The sequence below is a fragment of the Struthio camelus genome, chromosome 1, assembly GCF_040807025.1.
Source record: "Struthio camelus isolate bStrCam1 chromosome 1, bStrCam1.hap1, whole genome shotgun sequence".
NCBI classification, from domain to species: domain Eukaryota; kingdom Metazoa; phylum Chordata; class Aves; order Struthioniformes; family Struthionidae; genus Struthio; species Struthio camelus.
The window spans coordinates 1,132,082-1,154,667 of record NC_090942.1 but is presented as its reverse complement, the minus strand read 5'-3'; the positions used below and the strand labels follow the sequence as shown (position 1 = coordinate 1,154,667).

Below are 22,586 nucleotides of genomic sequence, written 5' to 3'. Positions count from 1 at the left end.
AGCGGGGCTGCCGGCGGGGCGCGGGGGTCCCCGGCCCCCTCCTCCCCGCGCGACTTTAAACACCCCGCGGGCGGGCTGATTCACGGCTCTCTCGTCCGATTAAAATCACCAGGCTGCGCAACCGGCTGCTCCCGGGCGCGGGGCCGGCTCCGGACCCCCCCTCCTCCGGATAAACCCCGCGCTCCCGGAGCCGCCCCGGCACACAGCCCCGCAGGGGCCGTCCCGCCCGACGAGGGCAGAGGTCCGCTGGAAAGCCCGGCGCCCGCCTGCGAGCTGCGAGCGAGCCGCGCGGCACCGAGCACCGTCCTTACGGCTCCCTTCCCACGGCTTTCTCCCTGCGTCCCGGCTCCTGCTCCCCGCTCGCCGCCTGCAGCCTGCGCCCCAGGACGCGCCGGAGGCGGCAGCACGGCGGTCCTGGCCCGTGCACGGTGCAGCCGGGCTGTCCTGGCCCGTGCATGGTGCTGCCATCCGGCACTGCCGGGCTGTCCTGGCCCGTGCATGGTGCTGCCATCCGGCACTGCCGGGCTGTCCTGGCCCGTGCATGGTGCTGCCATCCAGCACTGCTGGGCTGTCCTGGCCTGTGCACGGTGCAGCCGGGCTGTCCTGGCCCATACATGGTGCTGCCATCCAGCACTGCCGGGCTGTCCTGGCCCGTGCACGGTGCAGCCGGGCTGTCCCGGCCCGTGCACGGCGCTGCTGTGCTGTCCCAGCCCGTGCACGGTGCTGCCGGGCTGTCCTGGCCCGTGCACGGTGCAGCCGGGCTGTCCCGGCCCGTGCACGGCGCTGCTGTGCTGTCCTGGCCCGTGCACGGTGCAGCCGGGCTGTCCTGGCCCGTGCACGGTGCTGCTGTGCTGTCCCGGCCCGTGCACGGCGCTGCTGTGCTGTCCCGGCCCGTGCACGGTGCAGCCGGGCTCCCTCGGCCCGGCTCGGGGCTGCCAGCACGGACCCTTCCCCGCCTGCAGGAGCGGGCTGGTTTCCAGCCGCGAGGCGCTCCCGCGGGACAGCGGCGCCCGGCACGGTGTCTGCCCCGTGGGCAGCGAGCGCTTCCGCAGCCACGAAGCCCGCGGAGGTGCCGCTGGAGCCGGCGCGCTGCAAGGAGCCCCGGAGGGCTGCCGGGGCCGGGGCCGGGGTCGCTCGGAGCGCCGGCGCTCCGCGAGGCAGCCTGCAACGCCGCTGCTTTAAAAGCTGCTAATAATAGTTATTTACGAGGCGATTACAAACGTGCCTGGGCCTCCGCTGAATTAAGATAATTTGTAATTATGTGCAACGCTTTTCGCATACGGCACGCTTATGTTTTTTAGTCGCTTGTTTTATTAAATTAAACGCTCGGGCTAATTACAGACGTTCTTTGGATGTCTCTCTCCCGACTGCCGGCGCTCGGGAGCCTGTCGCTGGAAGATAGCGTGTTTATTGCTCCAAGTGCGTGTGCTCACGCAGGAACGGCTAGGGCCGTAATCAGCAATTATAAATTGCACCGTTAAAAACGGGATTACCCTCTGCAAGGAAAAGCTCGTTCAAACCCCTCAAAATTCCCACCAGAAGTAACTGCTCAGCCGTGGAGGTGTTTGCGCTGCAGGCGTTCGAGGGGAGCGGCAGGGCAGACCGCTGGCGGGCGGGGGGCCGCCGGAGCCCCTCCGCCGCCGGGCCGACGGCGCTGACTTCCCGCCAGCGGGGCGCCGAGGCAGCTCGACGCCGCCTTTCCGTCGGGAGGGCGTCAGCTGGCGGCGCTTCTGCAGCTCGGGGACGGAGCCGCCTGTCCGCGCCGGCGAACCAAACCGCCCAGCCGCTCGGGAAGCTGCTGCCCTTTTTTTTCTTTTTTTTTTTGGTAACTTCTAAGAAATCACGGCGCTTGAATCCCATTTGAAAAGGATCCAACCTCGGAGCCGGGGCGGGGAGCGGCCATGCTTCGCGGGGCAGAGCGCCCGCCACGCGCGGGATCACCTCCCTCCAACACCTACCGACAAGCCAGCACGTTTTTATCGCCCGGCTTTTTCCAGGCGACGAATTGCACTCGTTCGAGGCAGGAAGACGCCGGCGCAGCACCTGAGTCGCCGCTTCCCGCGGCTCGGCCGGCCGTGGATGCGGGCATCACCTCCGGGCATCGCCGCTGCCCGGCCGCAGCCGGCGCCGAGCGCCTCGGGGAACGCTGGCCTTGTGCAACGCCACGCCGCCCAGGCAGGACCGAAACAAGGGAAAAAAGGGAAAAAGGGAAAAAGGGGAAAAAGGTAAAAAAGGAAAAAAGGGGAAAAAGGAAAAAGGGGAAAAAGGGGAAAAAGGGGAAAAAGGAAAAAGGGAAAAAGGGAAAAAGGGGAAAAAGGGGAAAAAGGGGAAAAAGGGGAAAAAGGGGAAAAAGGGGAAAAAGGGGAAAAAGGGGAAAGGGGAAAAAAGGGAAAAAGGGGAAAAAGGAAAAAGGGAAAAAAGGGAAAAAGGGAAAAAGGGGGAAAAAAGGGAAAAAAGGGAAAAAAGGGGAAAAGGGGAAAAGGGAAAAAGGGAAAAAGGGAAAAAGGGAAAAAGGGAAAAAGGGAAAAAAGGGGAAAGGGAAAAAAGGGGAAAAAGGGGAAAAAGGGGAAAAAGGGGAAAAAGGGGAAAGGGGAAAAAGGGGAAAGGGGAAAAAGGGGGAAAAGGGAAAAAGGGAAAAAGGGAAAAAAGGGGAAAAAGGAAAAAGGGAAAAAAGGGGAAAAGGGAAAAAAGGGAAAAAAGGGAAAAAGGGAAAAAGGGGAAAAGGGGAAAAGGGGAAAAGGGGAAAAAGGGGAAAAAGGGGAAAAAGGGGAAAAGGGGGAAAAGGGGGAAAAGGGGGAAAAGGGGGAAAAGGGGGAAAAGGGGGAAAAGGGGGAAAAGGGAAAAAGGGAAAAAGGGGAAAGGGGGAAAAGGGAAAAAAGCGAAAAAAGCGAAAAAGGGAAAAAGGAAAAAGGGAAAAAGGGGAAAAAGGGGAAAAAGGGGAAAAGGGAAAAAAGGGAAAAAAGGGAAAAAAGGGAAAAAAGGGAAAAAAGGGAAAAAAATCCTGCTTTTTGCATAAGGGCAGGTGCCTGCCGGGCAGGGTCGGTGGGCTGGGACAGCCCGTCCCGCGCCCCGGCCTGGCCCCGGGGGCAAACGGGCTCGGAGGGCGCGGAGCGGCGGCGCGGGAACGCGCTCATCGGCAATAACGGGGGTTTTGCCGTTATTTCCAGCTGAGAAGTACTTTATCGCCGCAGTCTCACAGGGGCGCGATTCAACGCGTTAACCGTCCCAAGGGGAACGACGGCCGGCGGCGGTTCGCGGGGCGCCGGGGCCGGGCGGGAGGCCGCGGGGACGCCGAGCCCGGTCCCCTCCCCGTTGCGCTCGGCCCCGCTGCCAGCTCCCCGGGGCGCCGCGATGCCCGGCCCGTTTGCCCCGCGCCCGGAGCGTTTCCAGAGACGCCGAGGCAAGAGCGACGCCTTCGGGCGGCTGACGGTCCCCCGAGCTCGGCCGCTTGGGCAACGCGCGGGCAGCACGCGCCTGCCCGCCGGCTGCGCCCAAGCCGCGCTGAGACCGGAGCAGCTCGGCGCAGGGGTGCAACACCCCGTTTGGGAAGGCGCAGCCGCCGTTTGCGAAGCGGAGACAGCCGGCGAAGGTCCGCGAAACGCGGGCTGGCGCGCCGGGGCCCGCGGCTGGCCGAGTTAGCAGCGCCCGCGAGCAGCGGGGATCGTGTGTCGCAGCGGCCGCTGCGCTCCCCGGCCGTCTGCCCAGCACCGCCGGCGCCCACCGCTCTCCGCAGGCTTTTTCTGGCGCGCGTGCCCAGACGAACCAGCTAGGTGCAGACGCCGCCGCCAGGAGCAGCGCCCGCCCCGGTGGTGGCTGCTCGCTCAGTGCATTGCAAAGGAGGCGAGAGCCCGGCGGCAGCGCGTGTGAACGGTCCCGCGGCCCGGCAACGCTCTCCAACGCGCCCCCGCTGCCCGCCGGGGCCAGGCTACAGGATCAGACCTGTCGGTCCCGTCTACCAGGGCAAGGGCTCAGCCGGATCTGGCACCCTCCCGCCGCGGAGCCTGCACAGAGCTGGACGCGGTTTCAGCACATTTCAGCAAACACGCTGCTGCTCTGCCTGACGGCAGTCTGCGCTCAGCCTTCTTGCACAACATCCCCACAAAGCAAAACATCGCTAGCAACGGTGGCTGCAACTACGTCCTACACGGCGCAGAAAGGCTCCTGAAGCCATGCACTTCTGGAGAAGAAATTAAGCCTTCACAGAGGCGGGTTCACTGAGCACCTCAAATGACGGGCTGAAGCGTCCAGACCCACAGCAGTACTGTTGCTAGGCAGGACGCTAATTGCACAGTTCAGCAACGTGGCAGAATTCACAGCTCCCCTCTAATTTACTGCAATTTATCCATCAATTGAGGATTCACAGTAGCTTCCTGATGAGACCAAAAGGTCAAAGCTTCATTCTCACATCAGCATTTCCGTGCTTGCCCAACAGCCGGGGAAACGTTTGCTGCAGCCTTAGCACAACGTCAAAGCCAGCCGGCCCAAGAAGCCGGGGCAAGGCTGCTCAGCGGACTGCAAGGTTCGGCTCTTTCCGCTTTAACGCTCGTGGACAAAGTCAACGGCACTAGAGCTCATGAGACGTCTCCAAGGAAAGCCGTGCCAGCTCCTCGTGCCCAAGGAGCGCGCTGCACAGCCGGGCTGCAATGTCATCTCCCCAAATGCAAGCTGGCAGATGCCTGCAACCTCCTCAGAGCATCAGTGTCAAAACACCAGGCAGTTCTGCTGGGTCAGAAGAATTACAACACTTGAACGTAAGCTGTTTGGGAAGCATGTTAGCGCAGCCCAATCTTCAGGGCTTATTACTTGCGTGCCGCCAAGAAGACCAAGCACTTAAGCGATGCTGCTATTCACAGAACATATGGTCTTGAGATGCATCTTCCTCCAAGTGACACGGGCCTGGAGCCTCCAGGCGCGAGCTTGCCGTTGCGGGGGGCTGCCTTGCGGAGCAGGCTGCTCCCTGCCTGCCAGCAAGCTCCTGCACATCTCTTCAGCCTGGCAGCAGTATCAGAAACGGGATCTGGCCGGATCGCTTCCCTCTCCGGCTGGCCAGGAGCCTGCAAACCTCAGAGCGTTACCAGCTCTTCCTCTGCTTTCCCACCCAGCCGCTGCCTTTTTCTTTTTTTCCTCTCCTCTCCTTTTTTGCTAAGCTTTTGCTCTCCGAACCATGAAGAACTGACTGAGATGCCCGAGGGCCTAATCCACACAGGACCCACCCGTGCCAACTCACACAAATGAATGCCCCCCAGGTCAGGAAGACCTTGGACAGGACCTGCTCTGGCCCGCAGGTCCCCACCTGCGAGGGACGGAGGAGGTCGGCAGCCAGAGGAAGGCTCCCGCGCACCCGCAGAGCCGGCCAGGGGAGCGCACGCCGCCCTGGAAGCCCCCCTCCAAGGCACGCCGACCACCAAGGGCAACGGCGGCCGGCGCGCTTCAACAGCTACAGCTCAAAAACGTCCTCAGAAACGTCAGCAGCGGGAAGCAGGGGTTCGGCTCCGAGCCGCTCAGACCCGGGCGAGCGCTTCCCCCTCCGCTGCAGGCTTGGACGCTTCGGGGCCTGGGACTGCCCGGACACGCGGAGCAGAGACCGCGCGACCGGCCCGAGATAAGGACAGCGGTATCTCGCACGGGGCTTTCAGGGTCTGGAGCCACCCGAGGTGTACAAAAACCACCCGCCCCGAGACTTATTGGCTGCGCGTTCTGCAGCAACGCGCCTTTGCAAGGAAGACTTTAAAAGGCGTGCGTCAGCTCTGCGCGAAGCAGGTGCCCAGAGGTTAAGGCGACTGGCCCCAGATCAAACAGGAGGAGAAAGGAGAACAGCACCGCTCAGGCTGTCAGAAAATTCACACGCGCCTTTCAGGGAAGCTTTGACCTTAGCGGAGGAGAGCGCCAGCTGCATGACTCAGTCGCAAACGCGTGTGCAGCGATTAGCCCCATCTACGGCATCATGATCTGCCTGGAGCCGTATCTTAGCAATCTGAAGCCACAGATCAAATGCCAAACAATTGCTTTGCAACGGCGGAAAGACTTGGGGGAAGGGAGAAAGGCATGGCTGAGAGAGATGCAAGCTCATCATTTTTACACTAGAAAAAGCATTCTACCCGGAGGGCAGAAAACGGGTTGCAAGAACATGCTGACTTCATACGTCTTCTCCCTGGAAGCTATTCCAGCCCCTATCAAATATTGATCGGGGAACTCTAGTGCCCCCACTTTCCGCTCCCGTCTCTCCTTAAACGCACCTCTCCTCTGCCAACATGTAGACCACATTAAGGCCATACGCCTGCACTTAGCATTTTACGCTGTGCTGCTCCGCCGGCGGAGCAGGGCTTGCCACGCGTCCCGTCCATGCCTGCCATCAGTTCTGTTACACAACACACGGATGAGTTACTATGATCCTTGTAACTGTAATTTAGCGGAGATGAGACGCTGATGAGTTCATGGGTTTGCTTCTCATTAATCTTTTATGCTCTTGGAGCGCGGTGAGCTTTTTGTAGTACAAATCCTGCTCGACAAACAGGGAGACAAGATCGTCCCTCTAAGCAGACCCCTTCCCCTCGGCGGCAGCCTGCCTGCCGCGCCGCAGCGCCCGAGAGGGCCTTACACCGCTGCCTCGGGCGATCACCTCGGCCGCAGGAGCCCTGACCTCAGCTCCAGGCGCAGAGGTCCTCACCGCAGGCCGCCAGCGCTCACGCGGCCGGGCTGCCGAAGGCGAGCAGCATCTCACCGCCCCGGCTGCGGAGCACGATGGCAAAGCTGGAGGTCAAGGGGAGCTGGGCCGAGCTCGGAGGACCTGCGGGTTTCCCCAACGCTGGTCGCACCGAGCCACCCTCCTCGGGCGCCGGGAGGATGAAAGCACCAAGAACAGCCCCGAGCAAGGGAAAAGCCGGAAGACAGACCTTAAGCAAAGGCAGCGAGAGGTCTGCCTTGGGAAGGGATGGAAAGCCCTGAGTTCAGAAGCAGGCTGCGAGCAGGCTAGGAAGGGCAACGGGAGACCCGAGTTCGGCGCTAGAGACTTTGAAAGCAGCACGCCCCACGCAGAAGGGACGTGTGACGGCGTCAGCCCAGACGCCTCGATAAAGCCCTAAAACGCCCCGGCCGGGAAAGCCCCAGGCGCGCTTCCCATGCAATTACTGCCGCGGCCTCGGCGCCCCGTCCCCGCGCCGCGCTCCCCGCTCCGGCGTCAGGCTCGGCCCCGACGGCCGGATCTCCCGGCAGCAGGCGGACGAGCCCCTCGGCCCGGCTCGGGCCCTTCTTCTCCTTTGCCGGCCACGAACGTCTCCGCAAAGGCCACGCCGGCGGCGGCCGCGACGAGGGAACCGCTGCGCCCGCGGCGGAGCCGGCGAGAGCCGCCACGGAGAGGCAGGGGATACAGGAGGAGCCTTGCCACCCTGCCCCATGAGCCGCTGCGCGGGAGCTGCCAAGTCGCTCACCGGTCACAACTGCAACGAGTTGCAGCCGCTCTTTGGTCACCGCCGAGATGCTGCACGCATCCGCGGCGCGTACGGGCAGGCGTTGCGGGTTGCTCCCGTCCCAGCCTCGTCTCTCCAAGAGCCGCGGGCTCGGCCCCGGGGCCTGGCGCCCCGGCAGAGCCGGAGGAGCCGGCAGCCAGCTGGGCAGCTCGTTCTGCTGCCAGGAGGTGCCGAGGCAGGACACAGGTCACCAAAGCGACTCCGCGGAAGACGGATCGGACAGGAACTCAAGGCACAAGAAAACCTCGCCAGGACCTAAACACCAGCACCTCTGGGAAGAGCCTGCTTGCGGTGCAACGGCACGCGGGGCGCCCGAGGGTGCAAGGCCACGCGAGCCGTCTGAGGGTGCAACGGCACGCGGGGTGCCCAAGGGTGCAACGCCACGCAGGGCGCCCGAGGGTGCAACGCCACGTGAGCCGTCCGAGGGTGCAACCCATACGGGGCGCCCGAGGGTGCACCGCCACATGAGCTGTCCGAGGGTGCACCGCCACGCGGGGTGCCCGAGGGTGCAACCCACGTGAGCCGTCCGAGGGTGCAACCCATACGGGGTGCCAGAGGGTGCAACGGCATGCGAGCCGTCCGAGGGTGCAACGGCACGCGGGGTGCCCGAGAGTGCAATGGCACGTGGGGTGCCCGAGGGTGCAACGGCATGCGAGCCGTCCGAGGGTGCAACGGCACGCGGGGTGCCCGAGGGTGTAACCCACATGAGCCGTCGAGGATGCAACAGCACGCAAGCCATCCGAGGGTGCAATGGCACGCGGGGTGCCCGAGGGTGCAACGGCATGCGAGCTGTCCGAGGGTGCAATGGCACGCGGGCCGCCTGAGGGTGCAATGGCATGTGAGCCGTCCGAGGGTGCAACGGCACGTGGCGCACCCGAGGGTGCAACGGCACGCGGGGCATCCGAGGGTGCAACGGCACGCGGGGCGCCCGAGGGCGCAAAGGCACGTGGGGCACCCAAGGGTGCAACGGCACACAAGCCGTCCGAGGGCGCAACGGCACGCGGGGCGCCCGAGAGTGCAACGCCATGCGAGCCGTCCGAGGGTGCAACCCATATGGGGCGCCCGAGGGTGCACCGCCACATGAGCTGTCCGAGGGTGCAACGCCACGCGGGGTGCCTGAGGGTGCAACGGCATGCGAGCCGTCTGAGGGTGCAATGGCACGCGGGGTGCCCGAGGGCGCAATGGCACGCGAGCCGTCAGAAGGTGCAATGGCACGTGGGGCACCCAAGGGTGCAACGGCACGCGAGCCATCCGAGGGTGCAATGGCATGCGGGGTGCCCGAGGATGCAATGGCACGCGAGCCATCCGAGGGTGCAACCCACGCGAGCCGTCTGAGGGTGCAACGCCACGCGGGGCGCCCGAGGGTGCAACGGCACGCGGGGCGCCCAAGGCTAGCAGAGCGCTGCGCAGCACCGTCACACAGCCGCCCCAGCACCCACCTTCCAGCATCGCCGGTCTCTGCAGCAGGACGCGTCCCGCACGGCCAGCTGGTCGGCCGAAGGGGGCCCACGCGCCGCGTGCGCTGCGTCCCCCCGTCCCGGCCACCTGCCCTCTCTCTCTCTCTGCCCTTTCCGCCCTGACGCCAGGGAGCAAGAGGCACGGCTCGCTCAGCAAAGCGCTACGGCGGCAGCCTGCCCACCTCCTCCCGCCCTGGCGAAGGCCGGGCGCCAGCCGCAGCCCCGGGCTCGCGCCTCCCCAGCTCCGTTTGCACGCTCACGACCCGACTCCAGGGCTGGCTCGGCACGGGAGCTGCAGCGCGACCCAGCCGGCCGGCTCGGCCCCAGCGCGCGGCTCATCACCGAGCGTTCCCGCGGCGGAAAGCGCGCCTCAGCCTAGTTTTTCCTCCTCTGAAGCCGTTTCCGATTTCGCGAGAGGCGGGACGGGGTCCGCGTCGCTCCTTGGGGACGGGGCGCTCGGGCCGGCATGCCGGCAGAGGCCGGGAGAGCCCCGAGGGAGGGCTCAGCCTCCTGACCGCCGGGGCCAGCCCGGGGCATCGCGCAGCATCCCCGCGACCAGGGTGAAAAGGGAAAAATCAGAGCGCCCAACCTTCTAGCATCAGCAGGCAGGGCTGGAAGACGCCCCGGGGCCGTCCAGCCGACCCTTTAAGAAATCCCTTGCCGTCTCTCTCGCGCGCACCCTGTCCGCTAACCTCAACCTCCTCTCGCGTCGGCAGGCGCCAGCAGGGAGCTTTCCCGAGCCGCGAACCGGGGCGCAGCCCGAGAAGGGTCTGAGCCTCCTCCGGCCCCGAGCCCCAGGCAGCAGCGCGGACACGGCCCGCGCCGGTCCAGCCGGGGATCAAAGGGGCTCGTTCGCCGCGGCAGCCCCGCTCCGAGCCGGCCTCCCGCTCCGCTGCCGGCACGGGCTGTCCCGCTTCCAGACTTCCAAAAAAAAAAAAAAAAAAGCAGATTTTCCCCTTTTTGCCCCCGTGTATTTTCTCTTCAAATCAGGGTCCGCGTGTTTGGCTCCCCCGCTCCGACAGTATCACCAATTAAGGTATCAATTTAGATTAACTGTAGGACTGGACCGGATTGGTATTGCTGTTGCATCAATTGAGCAAACACAGCTTTCTGGAACGCAGAACTGCTAGCGAGATTCCCCAATTTAGCCGCCCAAAGGAATGAACTGCTGATTAAAAAAAAAAAAAAAAAAAAGCTAAGCTCAAATCCAGTTTCTTCCGAGCGCTGCGCATCGCCGAGATGAGCAGGGCCTGCCTACGGCAACCCAAGAAATTCCCAGGCCCTAAGGCGGAAACGCTGCGCACAGCCGCGCGCACCACGGGCACCAGAGCGGCACGTGTCACCCTACCTCTCCTCCCCGGAGCGTTGCTGTCGGCTGCGGCTGGCTTTCTTCTTCGCCCAGCAGATGGGCAGCGCGGGGAGAGGCGCGCGCGTCACGTTCCTCGGCGGAGACGAGCCACGGAGACGTTACACGCTACCGGGGCTCGCTCCGTGCCGGGTGGCGGAGGCGGAAGACCAAAGCCTGCAGGATTTTATTACGCTGAATTTTCACTTTGCCGTTTTCCATCTCCTCGACCAGGTGCCCAGGGACCAGTCTGCGTTCGGCGGGGTGCAGACGGATGGCCCTGGCGGAGCCGGGCCACCTGCTTGCTACCTGCCGCGGTCCAAACGCATCTGAACCGCTACGGCATCTGCCGTGGCCGGCGGGAGAGCAGCGCCGCGGCAGCAGGCGCAGCGAGGAGGAGGAGGAGGAGGAGGAAGGACGCCCCAACACCATGCGGAGACGCGGCAGAGCCGGGGGCACGGCCCGCGGGCGCCTCGCTGAGCCCGCCGCCGCTCGGAGAGGTCCGCTGCCTCCCCGCTCCCCATTCGCCCGCCGGGCCCGGCGCCAGCCAGGAGTCGGCAGAGCGGCTGCTCCGGCGCCGCGACCCCAACGGGCCGCTTAACGGCTCCGGCCCCGCGGGGCGCGCGCAACGCAGTCCGCCCAAAAAGCGCCGCAAAGCACCAAATTAGCGCGGAGAGGGGAAAGGGGCAGGCGGATGCCAGCCGGGTCCTGCTTTTTATTGTAAACACTCGTGAGCTGGAAGGGGAGGGCCATAAACACTTCATTAATTGCGTTCACAAGTAATTAAGTGGCTACGCAAGCAGAGCTAGAGACGATCAAAAAAAGGCAGGAGGACCTAAAGAAGGGTAAAAACACGGAAGGAAAAAGTGAGATTTTGGACGGCTGCAAGCGAGCAGCGATAAGAGGGAAGAAGGCCGCGGCAAGCCGCCCCGCGGCGAAGGAAAGATGCTCGGGGAGGGGGGCGCGCGCCGAAACGAGCCGGCTGACGGCGCGTCGCTCAGCGTTTTGGCCGCAGGATCCCAACGCCTGCGAGCGCTGGGTGCTGACGTTTCAAAAGGCCAAGCGCGTTTCTGCAAAACGAGCTTTTCAGGGGAGAAGCCGGAAACAGGCCAGCAAACCGGCCGCGAGCCAGCCACTTGCAGCGGCTGCGGCGGCACGCTCGCCGCCGTGCCCGGGCGCCCGCCCCGCGGCTCCGGGGCAGCCCGGACGGCGAGGCACGAGCCCAAGCAGCCGAGCGGGGCCGGCGCTTCCCTGCACGGCCGCCCCCGCAGGGGCTCCGAGGCGCCGCAGCGGAGGCCGAGTTGAGGGTCGCCGGCACCGGGGAGCCCGGCGGCTCCCAGCGGACGCCGAGCGCATCGCCGCCCGCGGACACAACCCGCACGGATGCGAGTGCGTTTGCAAGGGGAGCCGGCGGCGCGGCGGGGGGCACCTCGGCGCGGTCCCCTCGGAGAGCACGGGGACCAGCCGGCCGCTTTGCAAAGAAACCGAACTCCGTGGCCGCCCCTCCTGCCGCGCAGCCCCGCAGCTCCCGCCCAGCCCGCTCCGACGCCAACGAAACAGCAGCAGGAACAGCCCAACCCGGGCAGCTGCTCACAATTCAGGGCGCACAGGACAACGCGGCGCCGCGCGAGGCGGGAACTCCCAAATCCCCGCAGCGACCCAGGCTCTGCCCCCCGCACGCCGTTAGGGGCTGCGCCCCATGGCCGCCGGGCGGGGAGGCCAGCTCCCGGGGCGGCTGCAGCGGGCGCCGACGCACCCGGCACGCCACGCCGCTGCTCAGCGCCGGACGTGCAAGCAGCAGCGGCGGCTGCAGCTGCAACTGGTGCTGCTGCTGCTGCTGCAGCGGCTGCTGCTGCTCGGGGGGAAACGGCCCTGGCAAAGCGAGCTTGGAGGCAAGGAGACCTCGGCATACTCCTGCCCGAAGGCTAGCGCTGCGCTCCCAGCTGAAAGCCCCCTTTCAGGAGGAGAGGAGACGCGAGGCTGGACCCGTCCCCGAGCGCGCCGAGCCCCCGCGGTCACCTGGGTGCTGTCGCCCTCCAGCCTGGGCGGTCGGATGCTGGACAGGTGAATGGTCTTGTGGTCTCCCGAGTTCAGCTTCACCACGATGGCGTCCGCGTTCAGCACCTGCATCACCTGCCGGGGGGAGAGCGCACGGGTGAGCGGCGTCCCGCAAGGGGCAAAACCGCCCAGGCGAGACCCTCCCCGCCCGCCGCCCCCCTGCAGCAAACAGCCCCAGCGCCGGAGCCGGGCACCCCCCCGCCGCCCCGGCAGGCGTGGAGCAAACCCGGGCAGGAGGCCGATTTGGTGCTGCTAACTAGCAACGAGAAGGTCGGTGCTCAGCCGGCTCGGGTCTCCGCACCGGGACCGGGGGGGCCCTGGGAAAAGAGCGCAGACCTCCGCTCTCGGCAGCCCGGTGGGTTTGGGGGAGGACGGTGAGACCGCGGCTAAAAGCTCTCTGCAGACCCTCGGGGTGCACCCGCCCCCTCGGTGCTCGCAGGCGACTCGGGCAGCCCTTGCTCGTCACCCTTGTGCCCGCAGCGCGGGGGTCCCAGGTTTTGGGGGTCCCAAAACCAGAGGGTTTTGCGGCTGCACGACCTGGGGTTTTGGGGCTGCACGACCCAGGGGGGGTTTGCAGCTGCATGACCCGGGGGGGGGGGTTTTGCGGCTGCACGACCCAGGGGGTTTTGGGGTTGCACAACCTGGGGGGGTTTGCGGCTGCACGACTGGGGGGGTTTTGGGGTTGCATGACCCGGGGGGGTTTCGCAGTCGCACAAGCCAGGGGGTTTGCAGCCGCACGAGCCGGGGGGTTTGCAGCCGCATGACCAGGGGGGTTGGGGGCCGCACGACCCGGGGGATTTTGGGGCTGCACGACCCAGGGTTTTGGGGCTGCACGACCCGGGGGTTTTGTGGCCGCACGACCCGGGGGTTTGGGGCTGCACGACCCGGGGGGTTTGGGGCCGCACGACCCGGGGGGGGGGTTTGCTGCTGGTTCTCCACGCATCCAGGGAGCAAATTAATTAGAGAAACTGGTGGCAAAGGCAGACAGGACTGTGCAAGCGCAGGGAGGACACAGGAGGACTCAGGCATGCTATTTTAATCCTCTCGCTTTTCATTAAACGCCGCTCTCCAGCCTGGCCCGGGCAGCAGCACGCAGCGCGGGACGAGGCACCCGGCTGATTTTCACTGCTAGCGTGTCTCCAGCCTGACCCGCAGACGGGGCACAAACCTCGACCTGCCCAGCGCCAGGGCAATTTCTGCCCTTTCCGGCCACCCCAGCACAAAACGTCGCCAGGGCTGCCGAGCTGCGACAAAGCCGGCTGCCTGCGGCTCGGGGGCGAGCGCGACCCAACGCGCCGGTGCCCAGCATGCCCCCGACGCCGGGGCCAGGCCCCTGCGCGGAAGCGGAGCGAAATAAAGCAGCGTCAGACCTTCATAACTCGCCGCACTTTCTGCCCCAGCGAGCACACCGCTCCCTCAAAACGTGCTTAGCCAAAGGGATAACAGGATTATAGGAATTGCAATTAAAACAGACGCTAAGGGTTGTCTGGGCTCCTCGCAGCACAGAAAACCCCTCCAGGGGACTTTCTTAGCCACAGCCTCGACCTCTCCCGGGACCCAGGGCCTTTGTTCCCCAGGGGCAGACCCAGGCTCAGAGCAGTTTGCACGCTACACGGAGGAATCAAACCTCGTGCTGCCGGGGGGCTCAGGAAGGGACCCCGGCCTCCCTGAACAACGCAGCAAGCGGCGCGGTGCTCCTGCTCCCTGCCTCTCACAAAAGGCTTCGAAAAAGCAAGACCCGAAGATAAGACACTGAAGCTACAGGGCAGCTACAGGTCAGGCTCCAGGGGCAAACCCCGTGCATCGGCGCGGCCGTGCACAGGCGCGTCGGCAGTTCTCCCGCGGTACGGAGAGGCAGGAGAAGGGGTCGGGCGCGACGCGCTCTTCGGCAGGACGCGGCAGCAGGGCAGGCTCCCGGCGCAGGCAGCAGCGCGGCCCGGGCGCCGGCCGACCTAACGCAAAAGCCGGCGACCGGCAGGAAGGAACGGCCGAGCCTTCCTCTCCCGGCCGGAGCATCCTCTTCCTTGCAGGCATCAACTCGCCGAGGCCGCCGCGAAGCCAAAAAAAAAAAAAAAAAACTGTCGCCTCCTGGGCTCCTCCGTCCGCCGCTCCACCCCGCGCTGCGATCCCGGACGGCAAAGCCGTTCGCAGGGGGCTCGGCGCGGCCCCCCGCCCCGCAGCCGGGGGCACCTGCGAGACCCGCGAGGGCAGAGACGATCAACCGGCCCTCCCGCGACACCAAGCGCGCGCTGAGGCTTCCCCCAGCGGGAAACGGCTTTTGGAGCGGTTTGGGCACGTCCGGCCAAAGTCGGAGACGATTTGGCCGTGAGAAAGGGTCTCAGGATTTTCCTTAGAAGAAAATAAACTTAAAATTAAACTAAATTTAAAAAAAATCCATAAAAGCCTCCTCCATTTGGCAAACCGCTCGGGCGAGCGCACGAGCCGAGCGGGACGTCCAGCAAGCCCGGACACGGCGCGCGGGCGCAGAGCGGCCGAGCAGGCAGGACGGAGCCGCGCGCCGCCTCCGGCGGCTGCCGCCCCGGGGACCAGGGGCTTCCAGAGATTAACGGCCCGGTTAACTATTTGCACCCGCAGCAGACGAGCGGTGCACCAAGACCGGCTCTAACAGCAGCGCAGTGACAGCAGCCGCCGCGCGTGCCGCCGTCCAACCTATCCTCGTCCGCTCCTTCCCGCCACCCCATCGCCCTGGAGGGCGGAGAGGGGACAAGGCGACCTCTCAAAGTCCCCCGAGGCCTCAAATCCCTACGAAAAGCTGTACTAGAAACAGCTTTTGGCACAGGATAGCTTTAAGTGTAACGTATTCAGCTCTGAGCGACGCTGCCCCAAATTCTTGGGTGCTCTAAGACAAGCTGACATCCGAAATCCGGAAGAAAGGCTCTAGTCTCTTCAAATTTTTCTTCTGCTGCTTTTCTTCCTGCCACTTGCTCCACCACTTACAGGCATCACACCTACGACGGAGGCCAAGGCTTCGTCTTCCCCCACGCCACCCCCTCCCCTCCCAACGTCAGCCTCTGCCTCTGCGCCAGCAGCTGAGCGCGACGGCAGCAGGAGCCAAAATTAGCCGCAGCCAAGTCGCCCCCGTTCCTCCACGGTGCAAAGGCAGGGCGGGATCTTCCTCCTCCGGCGAAGGCGTTCGTCATCGCCGCCGCGCCGGGAGCCCGCGCCGGCCCGGCACCCGCGCACCCCTCGGCGTGCACCGAGCGCGCCGGGCGGGCGACGCACTCTCCTTTGAGCTCGGGCGCTTTAAAGCACGCCGACGTTTGCCCTAATTTTCCCCGTCGCTTCCTTTGCTCTCCCCGAGAGCTGCACCAAAAAATCGACGCTGCAAAAAAAAGGCTCCGTTGCCCAGGGGCTCCGGCTGACTGTTCCCTAACCGCCGGTCCGTACGTTTCTGCACGAGCAGCGGTTGGCAACCGAAGATGCTGCGCCCCCTCTGCCGGCAGGAACTCCATTTTCACGGCAGAAAGAGCAAGCGGGGAGTTTCACCCCCAAAGGAGACGGGCAAGCGCCGGGTGCCGTGACACCCAAGGGTGGCCACCGCTCCCGGCGGGCCGCCTTTCCCACGGCAAGGTTGGGGCGTTCCTGCTGCGTCCGGCGCAAGGGCCGGGGGCGCCGCGGAGCCCCAAACCCACCGCTCCGCCGCTGCCGACGTCTTTGCAGGCACCTCTTCCCGGGGCTCGGACAGCAAGAGCCACCCACCCGCTGCCGCTCGCTGCCAGCGTCCTCGCTTGCAGGCGAGCTGTTCATTAAACTGACGGGCATCTTCCAAATGCCGGGAGCATCCATCCGCCCCCTCCATCAGCCCTCCGCAAGCTGCCGAGCACAGCATGACTCATGCCCTCGGCGTCTGGTCCCGACGCTGGCCCCGTCTGCAGCCCGCACCCGGGGCGGGAGCGGGCACCCAGGGGTGCCGCCGGCGGCCCCCGGGCCCTGCAGGGCCAGGACAGGGGCGCGGGTGCCCGCGCTCGGCCTGGCGAGCGGCACCTCGCACAGGAACCAGACTGGGCCCCGCTCCCCCGACACCTCCGAAAGAGGGTCTCTCTTGGGAGACCCTTCCGGCCCGGCGGTCCGGCCAGGCTCACGCGCCCCCGCACAAAGACTAACAGCAAAGCAAAGCCTTCACCCGCCGGGAAGCTGGCGGGAGCCTTTCAGGGACCTGTGCTGTCGCCGCAGCTGCACCGGAGACGACAAACGGCCGGTTTCAGAGAGGGGGACGTATCCGATCCGAGAGCCGGCGCGTGACCAAGTACCTCCCATCCTCATCCTGCAGGCCAGAGCTGTCACCCGGGGACCGGCGACAGCACCGTGCCGGCGGCGGATGGGATAGTTAAGCCCACAGCATCACAGAACGGTTGAGGTTGGCAGGGACCTCTGGAGATCATCTAGTCCAACCTCCCTGCTCAAGCAGGGTCCTCTAGAGCACATTGCCCAGGATCACATCCAGACGCGTTTTGAATATCTCCAGGGAAGGAGACTCCACCACCTCTCTGGGCAACCTGTTCCAGTGCTCTATGACCCTCACAGTGAAGAAGTTTTTTCTCAGGTTTAGGTGGAACTTCCTGTGGTTCAGTTTCTGCCCGTTGCCTCTTGTCCTGTTGCTGGGCACCACGGAGAAGAGGCTGGCCCCATCCTCTCGACACTCCCCCTGCAGATACTTGTACACGTTGATGAGATCCCCTCTCAGTCTTCTCTTCTCCAGGCTGAACAGGCCCAGCTCTTGCAGTCTTTCTTCCTAGGAGAGATGCTCCAGCCCTCTAATCCTCTTGGTAGCCCTCCGCTGGACTCTCTCCAGCAGTGCCACGTCTCTCTTGTACTGGGGAGCCCAGAACTGGACAAGGCCGTCCTATCGTGCGTTGGAGACGGGACGGGAGGCGAGCGCTCCTCGCTTTGCCCAGCTTGCAAAAGCCAGCTCTTCCAGGCCAGGCGCACGAGCAGAGGGCTCAAAGCAGCGGGACACGGGCAAGCTCGGCTCCGGCCACAGCCCCGAGAGCCGCCGCCGTCCTGCTCCGCTGCGCCCGGAGCGCAGGCAGCCCCGGAGGCGCGTTGGCGCAGGGAGGCCGCCGAGCCCTCCCTCGGGGGACGCGCCGGCGGACGTCCCGGGCCGGTCGCCACGGTCATGCCCCTTTCGGAGAGCGCGGGGGGGGGGGGGGGGGCAGGCCGGACGCCGCGGTGATGGCAGGCAGCCGGGGTGGAGGGAGGGGGTAAGCTCACTTTCCGAGAAGGCCCACGGCGCGTTCCTCAGGCGAGGATGGAGCCTCGCCAGCCGCGCACGCGGAGCCAGGGCCGCCGCGCTGGCCGAGCCGGCAGCACCATCTAGCGGGGCCTCTCCTCCCGCCGGCTCCCTGCACGACCCAAGGGACGCTCTGGGACCCCGCCGGCAGCACCCCACGCACCCCAGGGCGAGCGCTCCTCCGCCAGAGAGGTCCCGCCGGCCCCCGGGGAGCTGGTGCCAGGTCAGCTCTTCCGCCCTGCTCGCTCTCCCTTTGGCCCCAGCCGAGCTCCCCAGGACAAGAGACCGCTGCTGCTCCAGCCGTGGACGACCCCCCCGGGAAGGGGTAAACACAGCTCTAAGGCAACAAGGTGAGCTAGGAACACGGACACCACGACAGCGGAGCACCCCAGGGCTGCGTGCGCAGGGTAAAGCCACCCTGGAGACGGGTCAGCACCCGGCTGCAGCAGGGAGACGTGCCCGGTGCTCCAGCCCTGCCCTGATGGAGCCTCTCTGGTCCCTAATCACATCACACACACATCTGGGAAGGGGAAAGGTGGCTGCTGGAGTGGTCTGCATGAAACCCAGCTACGAACTGCAGGGGGGAGAGGAAAGAAAAGCTTTGCCAAGCCCCAACAACCCTCAGCAGGCCTGAGAGCTTTAGGCAGACCTGGAGCAACTCTGTGGCACCTGGCCACAGCCATGGGAGAGAGCAAGGCCCTGACCACATGCCACCCTGTCCTCACACGTTGGGGCCCCTTCCCCTCAACTCCATTTTATTTCATCTGTCTGCACCCCCACATCTGATCTGGGACTGGGACCAAGGGTGGCTCCCACTCAGTGCAGACACCGAGCAGGGAGAGGAGTGGACAGGTCAGTCACCTTCACCTCGGTCACTGGGAAAGGTGATGAAAAAACTAACCTTGGATACCATTTCCAGACACAAGGAGGACAGGAAGGTGATCACAAATAGTCAGCGTGGATTTACAAAGGGGGAACGGCGCTTAACCAACCGGACACCCTTCTACAAGGGAATGATGGGCTTAGCGGAGGAGGGCAGAGCACTGGATGCTGTTTACCTTCACTTTAACCAGACTTTTGACACCATCTCCTCTAACACCCTCATGTGCAATCTGTACTCATCAGCATGTCTAAGTCCTCAGTGAGGTCAACTAAAACCTGGCTGAACCACTGGCCCTCAGAGGGTTCTGAGCACAAAGTCCACCTGGAGGCCGGTCACGAGTGGTGCGCCCCAGGGGTCCATACTGGGGCCAACACTCTTTAACACCTTCGTTAATGACCTGGGTGGTGGGACCGAACGCACCCTCAGCAAGTTTGTAGACGATGCAAAACGGGGAGGAGCGGCCGAAACACCAGCGGGCTGTGCTGCCACGCAGAGGGGCCTCAACAGGCTGGAGAGATGGGCAGAGAGGAACCTCATGAAGTTCAACATAGGGAAGGGCCAAGTCCTGCCCCTGAGGAGGAATAACCCCAGGCACCAGGACAGGCCTGGGGCTGACCAGCTGCTGGAGAGCACCTCTGCAGAGAAGGGCCTGGGGGTCCTCGTGCACACCAAGCTGAACAGGGACCAGCAATGTGCTCTCGTGCTAAAGGCCAGCAGCATCCTGGGCTGCGTTAGGCAGAGCGTTGCCAGCAGGTCGAGGGAGGTGATCCTTCCCCTCTGGTTGGTACTCGTCAGGCCACATCTGGAGTCTTGGGTCCAGGTCTGGCCTCCCCAGGACAAGAGATGCATGGAACTGCCAGAGCGAGTCCAGTAAAGGACCACAAAGATAACGAAGGGACCGGAGCAATCAATCATATGAACGAGGAGATGCTGAGAGAGCTGGGACTGTTGAGCCTGGAGAAGAGAAGGATCAGGGGGATCTTATCCATGGACGGTGTCAAGAGAACGGGGCCAGATGCTTTTCAGTGGTGCCCAGTGACTGGGCAACAGACAATGGGCACAAACTGAAACACAGGAAATTCCAGCTGAACATAAGAAAACATTTCTTCACTGTGAAGGTTGCCAAACAGCAGAACAGGCTGCCCAGGGAGGTAGTGGAATCTCCATCCTCAGAGATGCTGAATACCCGACTGGACATGGTCCTGGGCAACCTGCTCTAGGAGACCCTCTTGGAACAGGAGGGTTGGACCAGATGATCTCCAGAGGTCCCTGCCAACTATTATGTGATTCTGCATCAGCCCCACATATGTGAGGCAGGCAATGGATGCTGTATCAGGAAAAACACAGGTCTGGACAGCCCAAGACCTCTCTCCAGCAGGATTATGGACCCGCACTTCACCAGTCGCATTCTTGCATTTGGCTTTCAAGCAGCAAGGAGTGAGCACACGCTGTGCACCCCAGGCCTGCTCCAGCTCACAGCAGGTTTGAAAGGAGTCAGGACACGCTGTGCACGTTGCTGGGGTGCAGCTCACCGCAGTCAGCTGTGCTAGCTAGCCCAGACTGCAGGTTACACAGATGCAGCACCTGCCACAGCCGATCAGACCGCTGGTCCATCAAGTCCCGGCTCCTGCTTCCAGCGCAGACCCACACTTAACGCTTCAGAGGATAGAGAAAGCCCAGGATGCACCTGGCCGGTTGTACAACACAGCCCGTTGCAGGGAAGGGATGTCTCACTTAGAGCTGTAGCAGAATCCCTGGGAGACTTTCCAACCACACGTAGAAGCCAACAAGAGCAGCACAAGCTTCCTGACACTCTGCCTTCCACCCCCGTGCGGGCAGCCTCTCTCCCTGCTTGCCCAGACACTTACCTTGGCTACAAACTGCTTGTCCTTCTGATCCAGGTTCGCTGTGGGAGCCACGTAGTCCCTCCAGATTCTCAGCTTGCGCTCCTTGGCGTACCTGGCAAGAGGCAGATGTCTGTGATGTCCAGGTGCCTGGGACACATGTCCCCAGGAGAGGAGACAGAACATGTAGTGTGTCGCTGCCCGGGTTGTCGCAAGGTGACCCCATCCAGACATGCTACCTGCATGCAAACGGGCTCACCCAGCGGCAAGGCCACTTGAGGACGGCTCTAAGCCAAAGCCTGCACCACATCTTGGCACACCAATACCAGGGTCTGTCCAGCCTCTGCAGCACAGAGGGGCCACCACTACCCAGCAGGAGGACACAGCTGCTTATTGCCGGTCCTGAATCCAAGCTGAGGACCTCCACATCTGGCTCCTCTATTATAACCTGCTGCCCGAACCACGATAAAGTGCACCCATCTCGGCCTTAGCTTGGGGCCTAAGACTCACGCTGAGGCAGAGAACATCAGCCCAGGCAAGCTAAAATCTCTGCGTAAAGCCCCAGAGCCTCCCAGCACAGCGGAGAGAGCTGCCTCCCCACGCACAACAGGCAAAACACCGCTGAAGGGTCAAGCGTACAGAAGAGCTTGCAGTTAAATTGCTTTGCAAAGTCCTGGCAGAGGCAGCAGTCAGCAGCACGGCCTGCGCAGACCCACAAGGAGAGACCGTATCTACCTCCCGCTGCTCCTCCCAGGGAGCAGCACCGGGGGGACCCCCAGGCAGCAGAGGGAGAGGTGCCGGAGTCACCCCAGGCACCCTGCCGACACGGGGGAGCGCACCCCATGCCCCGGGCAGGGGGGACGCCTGGGCAGAGCCCCGGCAGCCAGCTCCAGCGCTCCCGGCAGCGGGCTTACCTCTCGGCAGCGCGCAGCTTGTCAGCCCCGCGGGTGTACACAGCGATGGACCAGTCCACGCAGCGGGCGAAGCCTTCCTTCAGCAACAGCTCGGTGATGTTGCCGTTCTGCACAGAAGGGGAGGAGGCGGACGCTCAGCTGCGCGACCTGCAGCGTTCGGACGCCAGCCCCTGAGCCCCTCTCCCCCACACCCGTGGGGCCAGCTCCTGCCACCAAAAATCACACCTTTCTGACAGCCACTGCCACTGCCCGAATCCAGGACTTCAGCCAGGTTGGGGCGCACTCTTATTCGTAGCCACAGGGAAGAACCCCCCAAACCTCCCCACCTTCCAGCCTGGCTGCAGGTACCTCTTTGAGAGCCTACAGCAGCTTTCTGCACCCACCAGGCTGGGAAGAGCTAGCAGCATCCCCCTACTCTAAGCAGGGCTCCAGCAGAGCAGAAAGCACGGAGAACTTGCCTTCTCTAGTCCCAGCCCCGCTGCAGAGCTGATCTCTGCAGGGGGGAAGCTCTCATGTCCAGTTCACCCCTCAGACATTACGGTCCCTCAAGCCTCCCCAACTCCTCTAAGCCCTGCAGGGCCCAGCTACCCACAGAGGTACGAGAGGAGGCCACCCCATAAATTAATCACGCTCTCCTTGCCTGCTGCTCAAGAATAGACTGTGCTCTCACGCATCCACTGATAAGCACGTGATTCCCAGTCCTCCCAGGCCACTTTGATCCCCCATCAGCGGCAGCTTAACCTTATAGTAAGCATTAGCAGCTTGGATAAAGGAATAACAGCAGTCCAAAGGCCCACAGGGTCCCAGCCCTTGCTACCACCAGCCCCACTTGCCGGGTGCAGGATGGTGCCCAGGATGTTCTGGTTGTGGCAGCTCTCCAAGACAATCTGCACATCCCTCTGCAGCAGCCGCGACTCCGTGAAGAACTTCGCTTCCGCCGCAAACGGCTCGGGGACTTCTGGGGCGTCCGCCTCCCGCTTGAACGTGGGGCACTGCGAAAAAGGGGAGACGGTCAAGATGGCAGCAAACTGCTACGGCGGGAGGGGAGGCGAGGCGAGAGGAAGGCTGTCCCCTGCAATCTCAGCAAGGGGGTTGAAAGCCTCACTTGTTCTGAGATGCAATCACAGCACTGCGGGGGCACAGGTACCAAGGCAGAGAGCCATGTCCTAAGAGCTCCTTCAGCCCCAGCATCCCAGGAGGTGGAGCGCTGTTTCCCTGCGTTCAGCTTCGCGAGCATCTGCAGGTCTTACCCCAGATACAAAAGACATGGGCCAAGAATCAAACTAACAAGATAGGAGGCTCTGAAAGGGTCTGGCTTCTGGTCTGCTTCATCCTCCCTGCAAAAACTCCTAGGAAAGTGTCTGCTGG

The 22,586-nt window shown here is 63.9% G+C and overlaps 1 protein-coding gene across 1 annotated transcript in view; it reads right to left on the bottom strand.

The window, feature by feature from the left end:
* Positions 1-22,586, bottom strand: part of SND1 (staphylococcal nuclease and tudor domain containing 1) — a 144,548-nt gene that overhangs the window by 92,960 nt on the left and 29,002 nt on the right. Inside the window, exons 7-10 of the mRNA XM_068942523.1 lie at positions 22,052-22,210; positions 21,219-21,325; positions 20,329-20,419; positions 12,288-12,401 (exon numbers count right to left, since the gene is read on the bottom strand). Coding sequence (XP_068798624.1) covers positions 12,288-12,401; positions 20,329-20,419; positions 21,219-21,325; positions 22,052-22,210 — 471 coding nt within the window. The remainder of the gene's footprint in view (positions 1-12,287; positions 12,402-20,328; positions 20,420-21,218; positions 21,326-22,051; positions 22,211-22,586) is intronic.